The 25,092-nt window shown below is 38.5% G+C and overlaps 1 protein-coding gene across 3 annotated transcripts in view; it reads right to left on the bottom strand.

The window, feature by feature from the left end:
- LOC309558818 (glutamate receptor ionotropic, NMDA 2A-like) overlaps positions 1–25,092 on the bottom strand; it is a gene marked incomplete at its 3' end in the record, with an annotated part of 1,171,100 nt that overhangs the window by 316,535 nt on the left and 829,473 nt on the right. For all 3 annotated transcript variants that reach the window (XM_082261887.1, XM_082261886.1, XM_082261888.1), the window contains one exon: positions 16,586–16,700. In XM_082261887.1, the coding sequence (XP_082118013.1) occupies positions 16,586–16,700 (115 nt within the window). The remainder of the gene's footprint in view (positions 1–16,585; positions 16,701–25,092) is intronic.

The raw sequence follows: 25,092 nt of genomic DNA, 5'->3' as shown, positions 1-25,092 counted from the left end.
CAATGAAGAGAATCAGATCCGATAATACATATATAATATACTAAAATTGCACAATTTCATAAAACCTTAAATAAATATAAAGTGCAAAAAGTGACACATAGTGCAAAGTGAATGTAATAAACTCAGGTAATATACCCAAAAAGCATTAGTGTGATTCCGTATGGATCCGAGAAGTGTGGCTGAAAAAACTAAAGTGATGAAGTGCTGTTAGACCAAGCAGTGTGTATATTCTCCTATAAACAATAAATAAATAATATAACTCACTTCACCAAAAACGTGTGTTGTGAATGGCTTACACAACCATAGTGTAAACACTAAGTGGAAAGGAAATAAATGGTGATGTGCATAAATAGATATGTGTCTAGTGCTAGAAAAATCGCTACTGCAATATATAATCGCACAGAAGGAGCAGTCCAATTATCCAAAATCGCATGAAAAGGTGGTTCCAAATATTAATAGGTATATAAAGTGACTAGTACTAGAAAAATCGTGACTGCAATATATAATCGCACGGAGGGAACAGTCCAGTTATCCAAAATTGCATGAAAAGGTGGTTCCAAATATTGAAGCATAAATCAGTCCAAAAGGGTGTACATCAGGTGATTACAGGTGCTGTGGACTGCTTCAGGGGACTCCAGGTGTGGTTGGTGCGATGGGACAGGGTGCTCCCCTCACTCCCAGGACAGCACTTACTGGAAATAATCACCCCTACAGGGGAAACAGGCCATGAATCTTAGCTGGATATGGTGTTCACAGGCCCTCTATCTATGGTGTCTGGGTTACTTTATGTAGCGTGGCCACTCTTAATCCAGGGGTATCCAGGTAAATGTGTATATGGAGGAAGAAAACTCGTATAGTTTAGTACCGTTAAGATCAATATTTATATTAGTAATACATAAAGGGTACTCACAAACAAGACAGATAAATAAGCAGTGTCTTTTCCGGGTACCCTGTAGCGATAGGGCTCTTCCAGAACGCAGTGCGGTCCACTTACCGGAAGTGCGTTCCATGGAGGTAGGAAGTGACGTGGTGACGCTCTACGTGTTTCGTCAAAGGGACGTCTTCAGGAGTGACTCCTATTATTATTATTTTTTTTAAATATTTTTTTTGACAGACACCCAAAGCTCCTACCTTGATTGTATACTACTTATTATTATTATTATTATTACTCCCAGCCACAGGGCATCTGGTGTTTTGTGTGTGTGTGTGTGCTGTATACATAGGTGCTTCTTTGCTTCCATAGGAAGCACAACAATTTCTTATAATGTTTTTTTTTTTTTTTTTTTTCTGTGAATAAATGTCACTCTATTTCTTTCTAAAATTGGAGCCTAGTGCAAATAGCTGGGGACTGTGCACAGAGTCACATTAATTGCTCTATTGCTCTGTGGATTGCTAGGTTTGAAAGTAAATGCTGAGGTTCCTGTTAAAAATGGGACCTAGTAAAAGGGATCCAATACTCTGGACATAATGTGCACAGGTTATGCCTACACAAAAATTTTAGGCTGAGCAGATCCTGCATTTGCAATAAAAAAAGTCCCTAAACCATATGACTCACTCTTCAAAGTGTAGCACAAACTCATAGGACTATTCAGTAAGGTTATTCATTCACATGCATTTAGAAAGTATCAAGCATAAAAAGCAATCAGACAGGATCAAGCAATATAAACCTGTAAATTCTATACACAATTTATACAGCGCTCACACACAAATTCTTTGTGCAAAAATGAACATAAAAGACATGACATGTAAAACAATAAAACAAGGCACTCACTCTATATTTCCAACTGCATGTTGCTTTTGAGCTGTGTTGCTTCAATGTTGCTAATGTAGTACAAGCATGTGTGGGTTTAATGACAGGTACAATAGGAGCAAGGCATGGGAGAGGAGCACTAATCAACTTAACTCAAAAAGGCTAGGCACTGGCCACTGAGAACCAGCATGTCTGAAAATTAAAAAACACTCTACCTACAGTGCACACTCCACAGCAATGCCCCTGTACCGGTGACGTCGCCTGCAGCCTATTCCTTCATATTTCAATTGGATACCACCAATCTTTCTCAAGTTAGGCTGGTCAAGGGACATTGCTCTCTTTATACTCCTCTTTCACTCCATCCACTAATTAACCCTTCACTGTCCAAATGACTGCAGAAGGAAAATGTGTTTTTTTTTTCTAAAATTATTACATATGTACTTACACTATATTGTCAAAAGTATTGGGGCACCTGCCTTTACACATACATGAACATTAATGGCATCCCAGTCTTAGGGTTCAATATTGAGTTGGCCCACTCTTTGCAGCTATAACAGCTTCACTTCTTCTCTAAAGACTTGCACAAGGTTTAGGAATGTGTCTATGGGAATGTTTGACGATTCTTCCAGAAGCGCATTTGTGAGGTAAAGCACTGATTTTGGATGAGAAGGCCTGGTTCGCCGTCCCAGATCGTATGCATCCCAGAGGTGTTCTATTGGGTTTAGGTCAGGACAAGTTCCTCCACCCCAAACTCACTCATCCATGTCTTTATGGACCTTGATTTGTGCACTGGTCCAAATCATTTGGTGGAGGGGGGATTATGGTGTGGGTTTTTTTTTTGGGTTTGGGCCTGGCCCCTTAGTTACAGTGAAGGGAACTCTTAAGGTGTCAGCATACCAATACGTGTTGGACAATTTCATGCTCCCAACTTTGTAGGAACAGTTTGGTGATGGCCCCTTGTTCCAACATGACTGCATACCAGTGCACAAAGCAAGCTCCATAAAGTCCTGGATGAGCAAGTTTGGGGTGGAGGAACAGTCCTGACCTCAACCCAGTAGATCACCCTTGGGTTGAATAAGAGCGGAGACCATGAGCCAGGTCTTCTTGTCCAACATCAGTGCCTGACCTCACAAATGCACTTCTGAAAGAATGGTCAAACATTCTTATAAACACACTCCTGAACCTTGTGGACAGCCTTCCCCGAAGAGTTGAAGCTGGTAAACCTGCAAAGGGTAAGCCAACTCAATATTGAACCCTATAGACTAAGACTGAGATGCCCTTAAAGTTGATGTGCGTGTAAAGGCAGGTGCCCCAATATTTTTCACAAGATAGTGTATATATCCTGTATGTATACAGTATGCGTGTGCCTACACACACACTCATACAATATAAAAAAGGAGAACATTTTTATCAACCAGTTCCTTACTGGGCCATTGTAAAATGACGCCGGCAGGAGGACTTTGTCGATCCGGGCGGGCCTCTGTATTTAACTATGCTGCGACAAAGTCCCACATATGTGTTATCGCCATACTCAGGAGGAGTAGCAGAATGTATTTTGGGGTGTCATTTTTGCTAAATACATGCTATGTGTTAGAAATATCTTATAAATTGACAACTTTGTGTAAAAAAAAAAAATGTTTTCATTTTCTTTCCACATTTACCAAAAACTTCTGGGTAAAAAAATGACATGTTCAAAATACTCATTATGCCTCATAGAATATACGCTGGTGTGTTTGCTTTCCAAAATGGGGTCATTTTGTGGGTAATTCTATTGTTCTGGTGCTCCAGGGCCTTCAAAAGTGTGATAGGTCGTTAGGAATTTATATGTGTAATTTATGCTCCTAGAACACCTGACGGTGCTCCTTGCATGTTGGGCCTCTGTATGTGGCCAGGTTGTGTAAAAGTCTCACACATGTGGTATTGCCATACTCAGGAAGAGTAGCAGAATGTATTTTGGGGTGTAATTGAAAGTATGCCATTACTGTGGGTGAGAAATAACTTGTTATTATGACAATTTTGGGTAAAAAAAATGAATAAATATTTATTCATTTTCCCAAGAATTGTGGGGAAAAAATGACAACTTCAAAAAAACTCACCATGCCTCTTAGTGACAACCCTGGAATGTCTACTTTCCAAAAAGGGGTCATTTGGGGGGTATTTGTACTGTCCTGACATTTCAGGACCTCAAGAAATGAGATAGGCCGTCGGTACATCAGGTGTGATTAGGTGTGATCAATATTCAATGATTGACACCATAGCTTGTAGACTCTATAACCTTCCACACAAACTAAATAATAACCACTAATTTGGGTTATTTTTACCAAAGATATGTAGTAGTATAAACTTTGGCCCAAATTTATGAAAAAAAATTACTTGGATCCGGTTGCTTAGTACCCTTTTCTGTATATATTGTGCGGAGGTGACGAGAGGGACGCTGCTCCTGATGACGTCAAATGACAAAACGCTTAGAGCGTCCTTCCGTCACTTCCGCTTGTTGTACCTGTGAACCGCATTTCCGGTGTTTGGAGCGCATCGCGTTCCGGAACTAACCCGGGAACGGACTCACGCTATCTGTATTGTGATCTGCTTGCTTTTCACCGCTAATTTGTGAGTAATATTTTAACTTTCAATAAAGTATTTACCATACAGTACTTCACTATATGAGCCTTTCCTCCCCATATATGATCGGGACCTTCAATTTATGTATGACCGCTATACTATGAGGGTTAATGGAATAAAGGAGACCATGCACACTCCCTATTGATGCTGTTCGAGGAGTCTTACCCTTGATATTTACCACGCTTGTTACCCCTGTAGGGATACCATTATCTGGTGAGTGCGCAATTCATTAGGGGGACACAGGATTCACCTGCACGTGTCACCTTCTGAAAAGTTCCACCTTATTCCATGATAACCTGGGATCTGATGGTTGCCACCCTCTTCATATTATGAACTTTTAATTTTACACGGACTCACCTATATAATAACCTTTCTTTTATGTGACACTGACCATTTTATACAAGTGTCATTGGACTTCGCCTGCTTTTTGATTTGTCATTTTTATATTGCCATTTGTTACACCTTATTGGTGGCTATTATTATATTTGCATCTTCTTTTCTCTTTGTCCACTTTTTCTTTTGGGACACACCTTATTTATCCTTTACACTTTATTTCACCTATCACCTCATACCTTTTACTTGCCATTTTTGGGGACACTCCCAACCCCCCCCCTCCTTTTTAAGGAGCACTGTCACTTTATATTACCATTGCACCTACAACCATTGCACTTCATTAGATAATCTATTTTGGGATATTTGTACCATTTACTCATTTATTAATTTGTTTGTATATGATTTATTGTGCATTTTTATCTACTGCACCTTTTTCATTGCATCATATTGCATCTAGCACTTTAATATTTACACCACTTATTGGAGAGATATTAGAACTTGCCATTTATATCTAATTTCCTATATTTATATATTTACACCACACTAGTGTGGCAGCGCCAAGTACCTTCCTTTTTTCTTATTTCCCAATTGGTATATTGCCCCTTTCAGAGGCATATACTTTTTTTTGAAGGTAGGCCACAGCCGCCCATTCCCCTTTTTTTCCATCCGCGCGGATTCCTTACATTTTCCAAAAAAAATTACTTATTTGCAAAATTTTATAATAGAAACTAAAACAAAATGTTTTTTTTTTTCAAAATTTCCGCACTTTTTTCACTTATAACGCAAAAAATAAAAAACTCAGTGGTGATTAAATACTACCAAAAGAAAGCTCTATTTGTGCAAAAAAAAAAAAATGATAAAAAAATTGATTGGGTACAGAGTTGCATGACTGAGTAATTATCATTCAAAATGTGAGAGTGCTGAAAGCTGAAAATTAGTCTGGGCAGGAAGGGGGTGTAACTGCTCTGTATGGAAGTGCTTAATATCAATATATTAAAAAGGTACAAAAAATAATATAATATTTATATCTTTATAAATGTAAATGATAACATCTCCCATCTATGGAAACACTGGGATTCCAGCTGATTACCAGTCAGTACTACTAGACAGAAGTGTCTTAGTCTAAAAAGCATCAATATTGGTCTATTGTCGATAGGAATCTACCCATTAATGAAATGCATCAATTTGATGTCCATATTCAGACCCTTTGGCGCAATAGCGTTCAACTCAAAAACCCACTTTGACTCACATCTGGACATCTTTTTAATTTAGTCTCCTCCTATCCAGTCAGGCTTTAGAACTTCTAACCCCCAAAATGTGGTACCTTTCAAATTCTGACTACAGTACTCACTGTAATACCTGGGGAAGGGATGGTTTTCATTTTCAAGTAATAGTTTACAAAAATGCACTTTGATCCGGGTTCTCAGTTCCCTTTTAGTATGCTCTATATATAGTTTTTGACATGAGCATTTAAGTGCCTAAATTACACCCTTAATTACACAGTTAATACGATTCCTTAAGGTGTACACCTGCTGATCTCCAGGGTTCACAAAATCCCTAATCTTTTTCTTACTCTTGGTGTTTATACAAGCCATGCATGAATTGCATCTAATAGACCAAAATGATCAAATGATCATGTATATTCTTAGTTCTTTTATTCCTAACTGTGGGGGCAATCTCCAGGCCTAGATTTTTTTACTTTTTTATATATAAAACATTGTTTGAGAGGTAGCTCAGGGTCCAAAATACAGTCTTCATGTAAAATGTCCCAATGTTTCGAGATAATCTTCCTCATAATGTGAAACTGTGAATTGAACTTAAAAATAAATGTCAGATCAAATGAACTGCGTTGATTCTCTTGGGCCTTCCAGTCCTTCAAGAGCTCTTCCCTGGGTATATTTTCCACCTTTCTGGTCTTATTGTCAAGGGACTCCTCCTGATATCCTTTATCCAAGAACTGTAATCTGTATAATCTGTAAGTTTGCTGCAGTTCTTCCTGAACTGAAATGTACATTGCCCCTTTGGGGTGTTCATCAGCCAGCTAACTAAGTGAGAGCTAGTATTGAGAATGAAGATGTCAACTTGTTTCCTAAATGTCTTTGTTAGGATTCTGTTGTCCTTCACAAAGATCTTCAAGTCCACAAAAATAATACTCTAAGGGCTACTGAATGGTGAAAACTGCAAATTATAGTCATTGGTATTAGGATGTTCCAAGAAAAGGTCTTACTCAATCTCCATGAGCATATAACATCATCTATGATTCCAGATGTGAATGGTCTCCCAGTCTGCCATATAGAGATTGGCAAAACTAGGTGGGAACCTTGTCCCTATAACTGTCCCAATTTGTAGTAATTAGAAGACATCATCAACACAGAAGTAATTGTGTTTAAGTATGAAAGATTTAGTAAAGACATGTGACATCTATTGTAACCAACAGCCAACATGGTTGCCATTCTATATCTTTTAAAAGATTCAAGATATGTTTACAGTCTTTCAAATATGATGGAGTTAATAGTATTTCCTTCAGTAGAAATACATCTAGGTAATGAGATAAATTAGATTTTAATGACCCAATCCCTGAGGATTCACTGGATCTTTGTGAATTTTAGGTAAAAAATAAAAGACTGGAGATTGGTTATACATAGATGTTCATATTCTTTATCAGTAAGTATTCCTTGATTCAAACCTCTCTTCAGTAATTTGTTGGCCCGGATTATTCCTTAAAGTAGAAGTACAGCCAAAGCCCGTTCCTTCTCCTGAAGCCCGCTGTCGGCACAAGGCCGGTCCAGATATTGTCCATGTAGTCAATATTCACCCACATGCCTGGACCGGCACCCGGTTCCGCCTCTTAGTGAGCCACTTAGAGCCTGAGCCCGCTGCTCCTGCCCCCTCCACAGCCCAGCGCTCCAAGTGAATGTTGGGAGGCAGTGCAGAGAGTGGTGACTGACAGTCACCAACTTTCTGACAGGGAACTCTGAGAACCATGTGATCAGCGGTTTTTAAATGCTTGGTTCTCAGTCTTAGAGCTGGCAGGTTACAGATGCTGAATCCACCTACGTAAGTATGATTATAAAAAAAACAATCCCATACTTCTCTTTTCACTAGATCCCACCCAGACCAATTCTGACATTTCTCTCCTACAGGTAAAAATCAGTATTTTTTGTTGCTAGAAAATTATTTAGAACACTGAAACATTATATATGTTTATTTAGAAAAGACCCTAAGAATAAAATGGCAATTGTTGCAATTTGTAATGTCACACGGTATTTGAATGGTAATTTTTTAAATGCAATTTTTTGGGAAAAAATAAACTTTAATGAATTTTAATGCAAAAAAAAAACAATTTTTATGTACATTTTAAAAGATAATGTTATGCTGAGTAAATATATATGTAACACATCACTCTCTAAAATTGCACACGCTTGTAGAATGGTGCCAAACTACAGTTATTGAAAATATCCATAGGCGACACTTTAAAAATATAAATAAAACCAGGAGGTGAATGGCGCTGCCTCGAGCAAGAAATTATATATAAATAGATAAGTTGAGATTATCTAAACTGGGGATAGGGGAATAGATCCCAATGTTCCTAAAATATCAGTGATGCTATAGTACAAGTAAACAGTTGAATAAATGAATTCTGATGTACATAGAAGAATAAATTCATACGTAATACTAATGGTTAAATCCAAATAAAGTGACTAAGTGCAAAGAACGGTGTCCATGTGAACAATAATTAAAATAAAGTCAAGATCATGTGCATAAAAAATATAAACACACAGAATATATATATATATATATATATATATATATATATATATATATATATATATATTATAATATATAAATAAATAAATAAACTCGTACATAAATTATTTCCTTATGAGGTGACTAAATGCAAAAAAATGTCCATATACACTGTGAATAAAATTAATTATTGATTCTTCAATGGGGATAAGTGATGAAAAACTCGTACATAAATTATTTCCTTATGAGGTGACTAAGTGTAAAAATATGTCCATATACAGAATAAAATTATTGATTCTTCAATGGTAAAACATGATTCGTGATTGTGGTAAAACACACATGCTCCCCCTCTCTCTCCTGGGACCGCACTCAGCAGATCACCAAAACCCAACAGGGGTAATAAGCCCCTTGATGTTAAAGATTGTTGTCGTGTCTTTACACAGTTGGATATGAAACCACATTCCTGATGTAGAGAGATCTTGGTCTAAAAGGCCATAAATATGTAAAAAGAAATATGCCCACATAGTGTAACCTGTATAATCCACAGAGTTTTTTTTAAAGATAATATACTCACAAACAGAAAAGTAGCAATCGCAGTGTAACAAATGGTGTTTCCGGAACACCATGCATTTCACGGACCGGAAGTAGGTGGAAATGAAGCGATGACGCTCTATGCGTTTCGTTGTTGTGACGTCATCAGGAGAAATGTTTACAGGTAACAAGATTAGAGTTACAGAAGAGAACTAGCACTAGAATTTAAGCTCTTGCTCTGAAATTTGTGGTGATACCTCACATATGTGCTGCAAACACATTTGTGGCATGACCTTGGTATGCATTTGCTTCTGTGTGCAAGCACGAGGGGATGGAGCTCTGTAAAAAAATGTTTTTTCTTTTCTTAAATTTTTTACACTGGCCCTTTAATTCTTTTTTTTTTTCACTTTTATTCTTATCACAAGAATTGTAAACATCCATTGTGATAGAAATAAGCCATGACATAATGGAGAGATCTGGGGTCTATAAGACCCCAAATATCTCCTGTACCTTGAAAAGCTTGAGATAAAAAAAAATCATTGATCTCTGTTTTCTATGGGGAAAAATGGCAGTGTCCTTAGCCAGCTCTGTGGTAACTGGGCGGCACCATCGGATCAAACCTCCGGCTTCCCGATCTCACAGTTGGAGGGGGGGGGGCATTCCCTCCCATTGCCTGTAAAAGCAATCCAGTGGCTAATAAGCTGGCAAGGCAGGATTTTTAGCTTTGCAGATTTTTTGTAGCTGCAGGCATCATTCAGATATCTCCACTGGAAGTAGTTAATCTTGAATATGTCAATTAATTTCCTAATAATAGTTGTACCTCTGTTTTATATTGTGTCTTGCTCATCAGGACGATTCCACCTCCCTTGTCTGCAGGCCTGATGATGATATTAGTATTTTTCTGCAAGGAGTGTAATGCTTGTCTCTTCTGTGTGGTCAAATTATTTGAAATTAGCTTTTCAATTTTAGATTTCCTCCGATCTCTCACCATTAACTCCTGGAAAGAAAGCACGTGGTCTCTCATCTCATGAGTAGGGAAATACTCAGATTTTGGCTTGAGATCTATGTGATAAAATGTACTCTAATTTGATGGAATAGAGGTTTTATTTTTCAAAATATATATTTTTTTATGAAAAGCTTTCTCATAACATTTCACTCCTATAAAATCATCAAACTCATTCCTTCTACAAAATGGAGCAAATGTTAACCCTATATTCAATAGTGCAGTCGCGTGTCTATTTAATAATGATAATTGAGATTGAATATACCTATTGTTTCGATGTGTTGTTCAGTTTTTTTGCTTAGAGCGCTTGCCCTCTCTACACCCTCTCCTAGATGTCTTAGGCCCCTTTCACACAGGCTTTCTGATCAGGTCCATGAACCTGTATCCATGAACCTCTATGGGGGGGCAGTGACAGGCGGTCCATTTTCATCCGATCTCCCATAGAGGAGAGTGGGGCTCTGAAAGTTCTGTCTCTGCAAAGTAAGCAGAGACAGAGCTGTCATCCGCCTGCTAAGCGGGGATTGGCGGATCGATCCCAGCTGAGCAAAAACAGAGTCCGCCGGCCGGAAAGCCCATGTGAAAGGACCCTTAGTCTTTTCCTCACATCCAAAAAACATGTGATTTTATTTGTAGTTCTGTGTTTGTTTTTCTACTTCTATTCATACTATACAGTACCTAGAAGCGGAGGGTTGCTGTGAAAGAGGAAGTAGCCTATTCTGGGATGAGTTTCCAATTTTACTGATATTTTTTTGAGACATAGAATGTTTTTTTTATCAAATCTATTAATAGGGATGGATGGCTGTTTATTTCGTTTCTTGTCTAATGGAACTCTCTTTTGAATTACAGTTCTTGTTAGGGATAGATGTATCCACTTTCTTATTATTACAGGGGTATTGCTGTGGAGTGTTAACTGTCATCAGAGTTTTTTTTACTAATACATACATGCTGGTTGCCAGTGACAGTCATTAGGCACACATATGCATGCACTGCATTAGCAGCATTGAAGCAACACAGCTAAGAAGCAACATATAGCTATAGTGTGTGTCTTGTTTTATTGTTATACATGTCAGTTATTTCTTTTATGTTCATTTTTGCACAAATGATTTGTATGTGAGTGCTGCAGGAATCGTTTTATAGTGTTTGATTTGTGCTGCTTTTGAAGAATTTAGGCTGTCTCCTAGCTGGCTGCCCCACCGATCTTTTTAACCACTTGTTGCTCTCCTATTTGTGCTTAACTCATTTATTGTCAATAAACCAATACATTCACCTGACCACCAAGAACCAAATTAATTACAGAATACTGTGTGGAAATCAGGACTGATAAATCAATGCCAGAGATATGCATCAATCATCAAGATAAGTAGAAGTGAAGGTGGACAAATTGAAATAACAATCTATAGTAAATTAACAGCTACAAATCATTTGCATTGGTCCAGCCATCACCCCAAATCCCTAAAACATGGCATTCCCTTTTTGTGAAATAGCTATGGAGCCTATGGCTACAGACATATGCTCAAATCCAAACATTCATGGGGTTCTTTGTGGCAAACATCAAATGTGCCCTTTTTGATGACGGCATTCTTATGTATGTTTCCTCTACTCTCACAAAGTTACCCAAACTTTTGTAATTGCTGCAGAAGTTTTTCAAATGCTCCAGCTTGCTGCTAAACCAAAACAAAACTGTCACTCTGAATGTCAACCTACCTATACATGGACCATTGGCCTTTCACTTCTTGAATAAGAAAATTTTAAAAAAGAGCTACTGTTACTGTTGACCACTGTGCAATAATTTAAATCTCCATAGGCTCCCAAATCCTTTATATCCAGAATATTGCTTTATTCTGAAAATTATCAACCCCTCTTCAAACAGCTTAAGGAAGATCTTGCCATGTGGCCCAGCCTCCTAGTTTGGTTGAATTAACTCTATGAAAATAAATTTCTTACGTAGACTACTTTGCTACTTTGCAGTTCCTACACACGAGATGTTATGCTTAAAGAGATGTTATGCTTCCAAATTACCCTACCTGATATATTTGGGCTAACAAATACCTTTAGATAAATAAGGCAACACTACATGTTTTGAAAGCATGCACAGGCTTGGGACTCCCTAGCCTTCTGCCACCAGTTGGGTATATCCAATTAGCTTACATATCCATAGTTTGACCCTCTCCACAATGGGTATCAATAAAAGCTCGCTCATGCTCTTCTATTGCTTTTGGAGCTTTGATGTGGATTCCTGGTAGGCTATGTCCTCTCAATCTTTGTCCCACGTTTTCTGGCTATTTGGGACTGACAGAGAAATAGGTGATCACTCTCCTCCTCTCATACTTATTTGGCTGCTATTGTGGATTGTGGATGGGCTGAACACCCCCTGGTTCGGTTTGCACCAGAGCATCTCAAACAGGAAAAAAGTTATAGCGAACATGCAAACTCTATTAAAGTCTATGGGACACGAAAATGAAAAATCAAAAGTCCTCATTTTAAAGGCTTATAGGCAAGTCATTGCCTTAAAAAGTGTATGGGGATCTGGGAACTGCCCTGGGGACATGTATCAATGCAAAAAAATTTTTAAACAATCGTTTTTAAAGAGTGATTTTAATGATGCTTACAGAAAAATAATAAAAATGAAAAAATACTTTAAATATCATGCCTAGGGGTCCCCTTAGTGTGCCTGAAAATGGTGCATCTGTATGATGTATAGAGCCTGCTGCAGCAATACTATTATTTCTAAAGGAAAAAATGTTATTCAAACTTGTTCACAGCTGTAATGTATTTCCGGCTACCGGCAAATACAAAAAAAAATCATCAATATTAAAAAATAAAATGGTGTAGGGCCCCCCCAAAAATCTATACCAGACCCTTATATGAGCATGCAGCCTGGCAGGTCAAGAAAGGGGGAGGGGTGAGCAAGCCCCTCCTCTCCCTGAACCATACCAGGCCACATGCCCTCAACATGGGGGAGATGGGTGCTTTGGGGGCAGGGGGGGCTCTGCCCCCACCTCAAAGCACCTCGTCCCCATGTTGATGGATACAAGAGCCTTTTCCCAACAACCCTGGGCTGTGGTTGTTGGGGTCTGCTGGTGGGGGGCTTATCAGAATCTGGAAGCCCACTTTAACAAGGGGGCACCCAGATCCCACCCCCCTATGTGAATGGGTATTGGGTACATCATACCCCTACCCATTCACCAAACAAACTGTCAAAAAGTAAGAAACACAGGAAGCAGTTTTTGACAAGTCCTTTATAAAAAATAAAATAATAGTGTCCCTCGATGTAAATCCATCGTCAGTCACGACGCCTGCCAAACCCAAAAATAAGAAAAAATAAAAAACACTTTTGCCTCCTTATCTGAGCATGCATCCTGGCAGGCCAGGAAAGGGGGGAGGAGCAAGCACCCCCCCCTCTCCTGAATAATGTCAGGCTGCTTGGCCACAACATGGGAAGGGTGCTTTGGGGTGCCTCCCAAAGCACCTTGCCCCCATGTTGATGGGGACAAGAGCCTCTGGACTGTGGTTGTTGGGGGTCTGCGCATTGGGGGCTTCTGGAAGCCTCCTTTAAAAAAAAAAAGAAAACCACTGCTGTTGCAGAAGGAATAGCACCTGCAACAAAGATGGGGGAGCACTAATAAAGCAGCAACAGAACCTGATGCTGCAAAAAAAAATATATCAATGGAAAAAAAAATTGAATTAGTGGGGTGACGCTTCAGTGGCACTACTACACTGTGTTAGTCACAAGAATCACAACACTACACTGACTGCACTAAACTGACTGAACACATAATCCACTGACTACCCTGCCTAATCTCCACTAACACACACTACACTACACTACACACTTCCATGTAAGCAGCCTTATTATAGAATGTGGGCCATGGACTTAGCCCCTGAGCCATGATTGGTCAAAGGCACCCTGACCTTGGCCAATCATGGCTCTCACAGTACATTGTGCTGTGATGGGCCAAATCATACACGTCAGGTGTATGCTTTGGCCAATCACCAGCAGTCAGTGCACTGGGGGATCGCAATGCATTATGGGGCTCTCGTCACCGAGGGAACTTCTACTTTATACTGATTGTGAAGTTTCCCTTTTTCTTTTTGCAGGAACACCTTTTCTATGTTATTTTATTTTACATTTTTTTCTTGAACTACTACCCATTCTGTATGTATTTTACATTGTGGAAGATCCGTATTTCTTGTCATAACTTTTGTATTTTCTTTTGTGAAAATGCTTCAATAAAAATATTGAAACAGAGAACAGCCCCCCACACCCAGGCTTAACTGGGGCTTTACAATTTTTCTTTTATTCTGCAGGCTTTTTGTAAGAATTTCTTGGTTGACCAAGTATTGTTATTGCTATTAAGTATTGCTAATGGATTTTTTTTCTATTGATCTGACTGTGTAATGTTCAATGTTATCTTGGGCATACAAAACATGGTCTTTTTCTTTTTGATGCACCCTTATAATTCACAAAACGAAATAAAAAATAATTTGTAAATAATGGAATCAAATGGAATAGATAAATTCTAAGATCATAATGTTGCTCAAAATGAATAACAAAATTTAAAAAGTACTGTTAGGGGGAGGTAAAAGGGTGGGTAATGCTTCATACCTTTCTATTCTTGGTTCATAGACCATGAGCGTCTCACTCCTTGAATGGAAAATTTAAAAAAAGAAACTGCACTCCAAAATTGAATCCTCTTCTGACTGCAATCATCTCAATACTCCTCTTCCTACTAATATGTTTTATATATGCAAAGGAATTTGCACTTTGCACAGGTGTTTTCTGCAGAGTTTAGTGAACGTAGTGAGATTTCACTTTACAAAGACTACTCAATCATGTAAAAGAAAACAAAACAACATTTTTACTTATGAATGAATGATGGAAGTAAGCAGAGCTTCACCTCATTCACCAAACTCTTCCCTTGCAACATAAATAACCTATTTGCCATTAGTAAATCAACCCTATTGCCTGATTGGGCAATAACATGGCAAATTAGGTTTAAAGGGCTAAGTTCACCTTTTGAAAGAAAAAAAATAAATAAATGCTCATTTTTTTGCAGAAAACAATGCATTTATTGTTGTTTTTTCAATGAGCCTGCAAAGCATTGCACACATGGTCAATGGATCATGGGTGCAATGTCAGGCTCCTGCAGACAAGTGCTATAGCTTTCAGCCTGTACCTCTATACAAGCTGTAAGTTTGAAAGTAAACGAACTACTAGCACACTAATCAGTGCCCATACAGCTCATTGAGAACTACAAGCCATCTGCTGCAGTGTAAGATGGGATTTGTAGTTCTCTTGTTCACAGATTTCTAATGATGGGTGTAATGTGTAAGATGCTCTGAAAAAGTGAACTTTTTGTTTAAAAATACTAATGCATCATACAATCAAGAAGGAGTAAAATGGAGTAAATCAAGTTATGCTAGTCTACAACAAGGAAGCAAAATATTCCTTGTAGTAAAAGAGACGGAGGTTTTCTTTTAGTAGGAAAATCCCATAATCTTCCTATACAAACCATTAATAAGATCCCATAAATAAGGTCAGCAATGCCCATTGTTAATTTAGTTGTCTTTTCTTGCACTCTCTCCAGTTTTACAGCATCCTTTTATAAAATCCCCAAAACTGAAATAAATATTCAATATATTATATATTTATTTCAGTTTTGGCCATTTAAAACTGTAAAAGAATGCTGTAAAACTGGAGAGAGTGCAAGGAAGGACAACTAAATTAATAATGGGCATTGATGACCTTATAAGGAAATATAAATTTAACCGTGTTTATTCAGTCTTGAAAAGTGGTGAGGGGCATTGTATAAACACCTAATAGAACCACACAGAAAAATCAGAAGATGACTGAATGCCTTGGGGTCCTTAAAAATGACAAGGGGATTCTGTTTGCATCGGCAGTAAAGACGATTTAACTTCTGCTCACAGAAAAGGTTCCTTACAGTAAGAGCTTCCACAGAAGCTGGTTCTGGCCAACTTTGTAGATTTCATGAAAAAGGTCTGGATGTGTTTATTATAAATACAAAAACATAAATGGATGTTCATTTTTTAATAAGAAATAACAGTGTAAAATGTTAATCCAGGGACAATCTGATTACCTTGGAGGATCAGAAAGGAATTTTTTTTATAAGAAATTTTTGTCAGCAGAGGGTTGGAGTGGCTTGGAGTAGCATTATTTTAACTGAAAAAAAAAAAAAAAACAGGAGTCTCATAAAGCACCCCATCTTCTATAATAACATGTGTATTTAAATTCCTGGCAACCCATGCAGTGTCACATGATTGCTTCAAAAATTCGAAAAGATATAGTAAACCTATTATTTGGAAATGTTAATCTAAGGGTTAACCTTTGTACTATACTGCCCACAACGTACACAATGTCAACTATATGTGCAAAATCCTTAGATTTGCTATTAACTCGGGTCCAGTTTCCAACATTAGTGCTCACAGTTTACATTATTTGACTTGATTGTTTTTGAGAACATCGTTTTGGACAATCATGCTAATAATAAACTTACAATTGTAGGTCAGAGTATATTACACTTTCACAAATATGAGTCTAATATCAAATCATTTAGACGTACATGCATAATTAAACATACCTTTTCCCACTCTCTCTCTATGCTAAGCAATGTTACAACCAATTTTGGATTTGACTGATAACCATCTTCTGTAAAGGACAAATCTTTGCCATCCCAAGTCACATTTAACATAAATCTGCAAAAAGAAAAAAAAAAAAAAAAAAGATAATGTAACAATACGGCCATTAAGTCCTTGATAAGAAGATTAGTTTAGTCATAAAAGCACATCAAATTAATGCTTCTGGAATTATTCCAACATTACAAAAGAGATAACAAGAAAGCAATTGCTTTACATAAGATGCAGCTGCTTGAAATTTAATTGTTTACCCACCAAGCTGACTTTTCCCTCTGAAATTCCTCACACAGATATTATATTTGAAATCTATTTGTTGTTTTCATGATGACTATCCCTCCTAACCCTTTTGATTCCAGCCCCTGCATTCCATTTTTCACCCTAGTAGGCCAGTCAGATTTACCTTCTTTTTCTGGGTATACAGTAGCTTTAAAACTTTATAAAAAATATGTCCCAAACCATACATTTTCAGAAAGCAAAGAATCAGTAGAAGTATAAAACAAAAAAGGTTATACTAATTTTGTAATTCCACAATAGCTGCATAAACATTTATTAAAATTATATTTTATTAAAGATACACTGAAAGACAGATACGGTACATTTTAAGGGCACACAAACAAGTGTACAAATTCCTATTAAGAGATTACCACTTATCTACTGGGGCATTTTTTTTTCATGTTAAAAATCTGCTTTCAGAAAATATACACTTTTTTGCAAACATTACAGTAATTTCTAGCAAAAAATGCAGAGACCCTGGAGAATATAATGGTGGTAGTTACAATTTTTTATGTTGCACAATATTTGCACAGTTATATATCAAATACTTTCTGTATATTAAGGAAACAATACACTAAAATTCCTTTTAGTGCAAACAAATAAACTATTATATCCAATTTTTGTAAAATATAAAAGATTGGGTCATTTCGGGTAAATAGATACAAAACGTGTCAAGTTCTAAAATTGTGCAGGCGTGTGAAAATGCAAAAATCTTTGACAACTAAAATTCCCAATAGGCGATGATTTAAATGCATTTCCAGGTCATCAATTTACTGTTTACTAGGGATGGGCCGAAAACCCAATTTTTGGGTTTGCAGCAGAACTCCCGAACAGGAGAAATGTTCTAACTGGAACGGCAAACCCCATTGAAGTCTATGGGAGCCGAACAGGAAAAATCAAAAGTGCCAATTTTAAAGGCTTATATGCAAGTAATTGGCCATGAAAGGGGTATGGGGGTCTGGGTACTGCCCTGGGGGACATGTATGAATAAAAAAACAAAAAAAATATCATTTTTTTTTCAGGAGCAGTGATTTTATTCATGCTTAACAACATTTGTGCAACAACAAAAAAATGAAAAATTATTTTAAATATAGTGCCTGGGCGGTCTTCTTAATGGGTCTGTAAAGTGGCACATCTTTGCATGCATAAAACAAAAGCCATTCACTAAAAAAAGTGTTCAAAAGTAATAACCACACAAGACAGTTTTTGACAAATCCTTTATTTAAAAAATAAAAATATAGTGTTTCTGGATGTAAATCCATTGTTAATCATGCCGCCCGCCGACCCTCCTGGGAGGCCTTCTGGTTAGGTCATCCGGTGGCCCTGCCCCCTTCTGATGTCACATAACCCAACAGTTTTTCTCTTTATTTTCTTTACCGTCACTTTTTTATTCAGTTGTCAGCTGGGAAGCCCATTGTTAGCTGATGACTTATTGGTTGTTAAGGACGCTGCAGCTGGCTTCCCAGCCCCACTCCTTAACAACAAGCTTACACTGCGCCCTGACCGGGCAAAGCTTTGTCCAATCAGGGCAAAGAATTCACTGTGAAGCGCTCAGTGTATTTCAGGGTGTTTGGCGGATACCTGGCAAACACCCTGCAAATTCGGCCCAAACTCATGCTCGGACCGAACCTTTCGCCCATCCCTACTGTTAACCATGAACTATAGCCCTAGAATTATTGCTCTCACTCTGACATTCATGACAATCCCATATGTGGCAATTTTATGTTTCTGACAGTCACACAGAATTTTTTTTTTTTTGTATAAGTAGATCCCATAGTGTTGAAAATTGTAATTTAAAGAAAAGGGAAAAAAGAAAAAAAAGAAAAAACATGTGCTGCAAGAATGCCCTGCAACACATGTGGAAACATATACTAGTCTATCTTCTAAAATCTATGCCTGCTGGTGTGCATGGGCCTGTAGTGTTTTGGTACACTAACTTGTATAATGTGCATTACCACAATGTGTGTAGTGTATGTGTACATTATATATATATGTGTGTAATTTGTGTGTGCTTACATACAGTCAGGTCCATAAATATTGGGACATCGACACAATTCTAATCTTTTTGGCTCTATACACCACCACAAGGGATTTGAAATGAAACAAACAAGATGTGCTTTAACTGCAGACTTTAATTTAAAGGTATTTACATCCAAATCAGGGGAATGGTGTAGGAAGTACAACAGTTTGTATATGTGCCTCCCACTTTTTAAGGAACCAAAAGTAATGGGACAGATTAACAATCCTAAATCAAACTTTCACTTTTTAATACTTGGTTGCAAATCCTTTGCAGTCAACTACAGCCTGAAGTCTGGAACGCATAGACATCACCAGACGCTGGGTTTCATCCCTGGTGATGCTCTGCCAGGCCTTTACTGCAACTCTGTTCAGTTCCTGCTTGTTCTTGGGGCATTTTCCCTTAAGTTTTGAATTCAGCACGTGAACAGCATGCTCAATCAGATTCAGGTCAGGTGATTGACTTGGCCATTGCATAACATTCCACTTCTTTCCCTTAAAAAACTCTTTCGTTGCTTTCGCAGTATGCTTCGGGTCATTGTCCATCTGCGCTGTGAAGTGCCGTCCAATGAGTTCTGAAGCATTTGACTGAATATGAGCAGATAATATTGCCCGAAACACTTCAGAGTTCATCCTGCTGCTTTTGTCAGCAGTCACATCATCAATAATTACAAGAGAACCAGTTCCATTGGCAGCCATACATGCCCACGCCATGACACTACCACCACCATGCTTCACTGATGAGGTGGTATGCTTTGGATCATGAGCAGTTCCTTTCCTTCTCCATACTCTTCTCTTCCCATCACTCTGGTACAAGTTAATCTTGGTCTCATCTGTCCATAGGATGTTGATCCAGAACTGTGAAGGCTTTTTTAGATGTTGTTTGGCAAACTCTAATCTGGCCTTCCAGTTTTTGAGGCTCACCAATGGTTTTCATCTTGTGGTGAACCCTCTGTATTCACTCTGGTGAAGTCTTCTCTTGATTGTTGATTTTGACACACATACACCTACCTCCTGGAGAGTGTTCTTGATCTGGCCAACTGTTGTTAAGGGTGTTTTCTTCACTGGGGAAATAATTCTTCGGTCATACACCACAGTTGTTTTCCGTGGTCTTCCGAGTCTTTTGGTGTTGCTGAGCTCACCGGTGCGTTCTTTCTTTTTAAGGATGTTCCAAACAGTTGATTTGGCCACACCTAATGTTTTTTGCTATCTCTCTGATGGGTTTGTTTTGTTTTTTCAGCCTAATGATGGCTTGCTTTACTGATAGTGACAGCTCTTTGGATCTCATATTGACGAGTTGACAGCAACATATTCCAAATGCAAATATCACACTTGAAATGAACTCTGGACCTTTTATCTGCTCCTTGTAAATGTAATAATGAGGGAATAACACACACCTGGCCATGGAACAGTTGAGCAGCCAATTGCTCATTACTTTTGGTCCCTTAAAAAGTGGGAGGCACATATACAAACTGTTGTAATTCTTACACCTTTCACCTTATTTTGATGTAAATACCCTCAAATTAAAGCTGAAAGTCCGCTGTTAAAGCACATCTTGTTTGTTCCATTTTAAATCCATTGTGGTGGTGTATAGAGCCAAAAAGATTGGAATTGTGTTGATGTCCCAATATTTATGGACCTGACTATATGTAAGTGTATAGGGGATGTTATCATTCTATTTTATTTTTATGTTTTTAATATCACTGTTATCAGTGAGCTTTAGTGAAATATCAGGGAAGCTTTATTTTTGAGTTAGTGAAAGAATTTGAGAACACAGGGGACACCTACCATTGAACATGAAAGTGCTTTTATCTGGGCATTTAGAAACAGAAGAGCTAGTAAACATGTAATGCATGTTTATTATATTTTCAGTTATAAATAAACACCAGAGGGATAAGTTAGGTCAAAGGATCTGTAAATATAAGAGACATCCTCCACACTGTGTGCCTGCAATAAAATACCCTCTGCAACCTGCTGTCTCTGCTGGTACAGGGGGGGGGTGATGGGAATTAGATGAGACACAGGCACCCAGTGACAGTGGGAGGAGATCAGATTTCTGCATGTAGCACTGCCCTGCATTAACTACTGAGTATCGTCTTGTTGCCCACCCCCCCCCCCCCCTCCCTGGTGTCCAGCACTCAATTACCTTTGGAATAAGTCCCTGGATCCCACCTTGCTCCTGATGGCTTGTCACATGAATGAACAGTCTAGGGGTGTTGGTTTTTTGTTGTTTATTGGTAATTGGGATAGGAGAAGGGAATAGTGGGATACTCCAATTGAACTATTCACATTGGTTGAGGACTTCTATCTTCAGAACTTTGCTTGAGAATTTGGAACAGCCAGTCTGTTATTAGACACTTCCATAAATGTAGATGGGTTAGGTGTCTTGCTTTTTTTGCTCCCTGACACGTTGTGGACAATAACTTATCTTCAGGGCACTCTCACTAGCATCCTCTTCCCACTGACACCCGTCCACTGACTATCCCAAGAGCAGGGGTGACCCCCTCAGGTCAAGCCCCTTAACAAAAGTTTCTATACTCACTGTACTGCAGAGACAAATCCTCCAGTGTCTCCCCTCTCAGTCAGCTCCTCTGGACCTCTGGGTTCAGTTCCTCACTGCTACTCTTCAGTCCCTCAGGATGACCCCTGAGGCCGCATGGCACCTCTACAGAGGAGGAGGCAGCCACTCCCTCTGGGACTCTGCTATTCAGCCGAAAGACCTCGAGCACATGTGCTCCTGGCTTTTATACAGTATCCCAACATGCACTGAGGTGACTTTCCATCTGCCAATCATCAGGAGTGTATCAAAAGCCCGTTCGTCAGGATTCCTTCCACTGTCCAACATGCTTTCCTTTCGGACCAGTGTGAAACACTCTCTAGACAGAATGAGTTGCATTCTGAGCACAATGACCAAACCTTAGTAACAGATCATGCTCTCTGGTAGGCAGAGAACACGAATAGGTTTACCTGCAGCTCTTCATGTAAGCAGACAGCACAAACTATACTTCCTCACTAGCACCTACCTAGGAGGGTGCTACACACACACAGCAGGGATGATCAGGCACACACAGAGCAAACTGCAATCAGCAGTGGGGTGACCACATTTTTAATAAACAGCTGCAATCAGTGGCTTGTCAGCCACTGATCACAGCTTTTTTTTGGTGAGAGGAGTCTAGGAACACTGTTTTAATACATGGTTGCTGAAGTGACTTGCAGAAGAGAATGCAGCTGACATAAGGCTTAAAGCGGAACTCAACCCAAAAGGGGAAGTTCTGCTTTAGGAACTCGTCCCCGCTCCTCTTACACAATTGCCACTTTTGAGGAGCGGGGAGGGGGTACCCGATTTTGAAATGTACCTGCTCCCACTTCCGAAGACTGCATTCACCAGTCAAGATGCGCAGCGTAACTCACGCATGCACAATTGACTGTGAAGCCCCAAGCTGTCACAGCTGGGTAGCCTTAGTGAAGATGCCGGCGCCGCCAAGGAAGGATGGAGGATGAAGACGGCAGGGGTGAGCTACACTTTTTGAAGCTGATGACTTTTATTTATTTTTTGACAGGTGCCTGGAGATCCTCTTTAATGAGTTGGCCAGCTGTAAGCAGTTCTGCTCTGCCACAATCCTTGTGTTCATGGCAGTGAAAAACACAGTTATATGCATATTTTCTGCATGGAACACAGATTCTTGGTAGCAGAGCTAGCAAAAGATCCTGCATAAAGTATATGTCTAAAAATCACATTTGTATACATGTATAAATGTGTGTCCTACTTTCTTTTTTTTTTATTTTGCATGACGCTAAACGCAGGCTCATTTTTGTTTGTAGATGCAGCTGTGAGTGTGGCCCCATTGGTTCCAATAGTGCTGCGTACAAATCTATAAACGATATACTTCTAAATATGGTGTTTTCGACACCTGTATGAATAAGGGTAAAAGCAAACCTAAGAGTTAAAGTAAACCTGTCACAAAATGCAATTTACCAGACTAATAGAGCATAAAAGCAGACACCCTAAGGTTTCTGCAAGTACTTTTAACTGTGTCTAAATGGTTTTTCTATGCAGCCCTGAAGTCTGAGTGTTAAAATGGTAAAACCTTCTGTTTGCTCTAGTGAAAATGTTGCTCTAAAAACACATGTTGGCAAGAAAAGTATGTCAGAAAACCCCATAACATTTATTAGATTGATTAATGATAAGATACAATACTTCTAAAATTTTTATGAATTTTATTTCAGAGATGAACAATAATATTTATGGGATCACTTTTACAGAGAATTTTAGCACTATTGAGGTAAATTATTTGGATTTGACAATTTTTTAAAATGGCCCTGATCTTTTTACTAAAACTTATTTTAAAAGTACCGATCGAAATAGTTACATCCCTACAAGCAGCGGGCACCACCCACAATGGATCTCAGCGATCCCGAAGGGCCAACTGCTAAGAATCAAAAGAAATTGCAACCAAGAAACTGATTTTGAGGAACAGTCTGAGACCCTAATTAATAGATTTGTGGAAAAAGGGTATAGAAAATCACACCTACAAAAAGTAAAGAAACAGGTTAAAGCTTTAGACAGAGTAGGATTGTTGACTAGCAAACCAAAGCCAACAAAGGCTTTTGATATTGCCTTCTGCACAGAATTCAACCAGCAATACCGACAGGTGGAAAAAAGTATTAAGAAACATTGGGGAATCTTATTACAAGATCCTCTATATAAACAAATGTTGCCAAGTAAACCCAAATGTATTTATAGAAGACCCCCAGTGCTTAAAGACAGGATAGTGAAGAGCATACCTAACCCCCCAAAAAAACTAGTAACCTTTCTGGACAGAACAGGTTTTTACAAATGTGGTAGATGTGTAGCTTGTAAAACCTGCCACAGAGACAAAAGAAGAAGTATAAAAAGGTTTGAGGCATGGACCACAAAAAAGAGCTATGAAATTAGGCAATTCATCTCTTGTAGAAGTTCGCATGTTACTTATGTGCTACAATGTGAATGCGGTCTGCAATATGTGGGCCGCACAACTAGAGAATTAAGAGTGAGATTGAGGGAACACATAAGTAACATAAAGAAGGGCTTCCGTAAACATAATTTATCAAATCATTTTAGATTGTTCCACAATAGAGACCCCACAAAGATGTTTTTTTTGTGGCATAGACAAAATTAACCCACACTGGAGAGGAACACATATGAAAAGGGCTGTGTCTCAAAATGAGACATGGTGGATACAGCAGCTTAAGAGCATGGTACCTGCAGGTCTTAATGTAGAGCTAGATATTAATTATTTTATTAGTAATTTTAATGTAATAATTTTTTAATTTTTTAATATGTAATATGTAATTAATTTAGTGGCTGTTTTATTGTTAGTAGGTAATATTATGATATGGTTATTTATTAAGCTGGCATATTATTTCTCAATAGTGCATATTTGTGTTTTATTAATTCATAGTATTATGTCATGTGTATGTTTTAATGGTATTTATCAAGCAGGCATACCATTTTGCAATATTGTATATTATTGATTTGTTTAAGTATACATTGTTTCTGTTGCAAGGATACACCGGAATTGATGAGTATAAAATTTCCCCGGGCATGCAAAAGTTATATGTCTCTATTTAGAGATATGAGTATGATCTTATTAAGTATAAGGAAAGATTAGAAAGAAGTGCTGCACTCTGGAAGAGAGAGCACAATATTATGAGGACAGTATATGGGTAAAGGTGTACCAAGATGGCGAATTATAGGGAGTCAATTAGAATGAGAGCCCTAAGATGGCGGTAATTCACTTCCGGTCTTTCCAGGTGTCCGCAATAATGAGAGAATGAATGATAGATAAATAGTAGTACGTAAACGTGACGCATTCGCTTTTGAAAATGCTCTGATTGGTGGAGCGAAAGGCGTCAAGCCGTCCGATTACGTACTACGCAACGTCCGGCAACTTCCGGCTTCCGGTTTCCAGTTTATGCGGGTGGAGCGCACGGCCATAGTTTGGCGGCCCGCAGGATATGTGAAGGCGTTTTATAAACTACAACACTGTAAGTGTAATTTTATATATGCGTGAGAAATAAAGAGTCTAGATATACTGCACAATGAAAGCTATCTTTTCTTTGTGATTTATGGGCATGAATAAATGATCCTGGTTGGTGCGAGTTGCAGAGTGCTCTAACTATC

The sequence above is a fragment of the Pelophylax lessonae genome (assembly GCF_965119305.1).
Source record: "Pelophylax lessonae genome assembly, chromosome: 6".
NCBI classification, from domain to species: Eukaryota; Metazoa; Chordata; class Amphibia; order Anura; family Ranidae; genus Pelophylax; species Pelophylax lessonae.
This window is presented reverse-complemented; position numbering and strand designations above follow the sequence as displayed.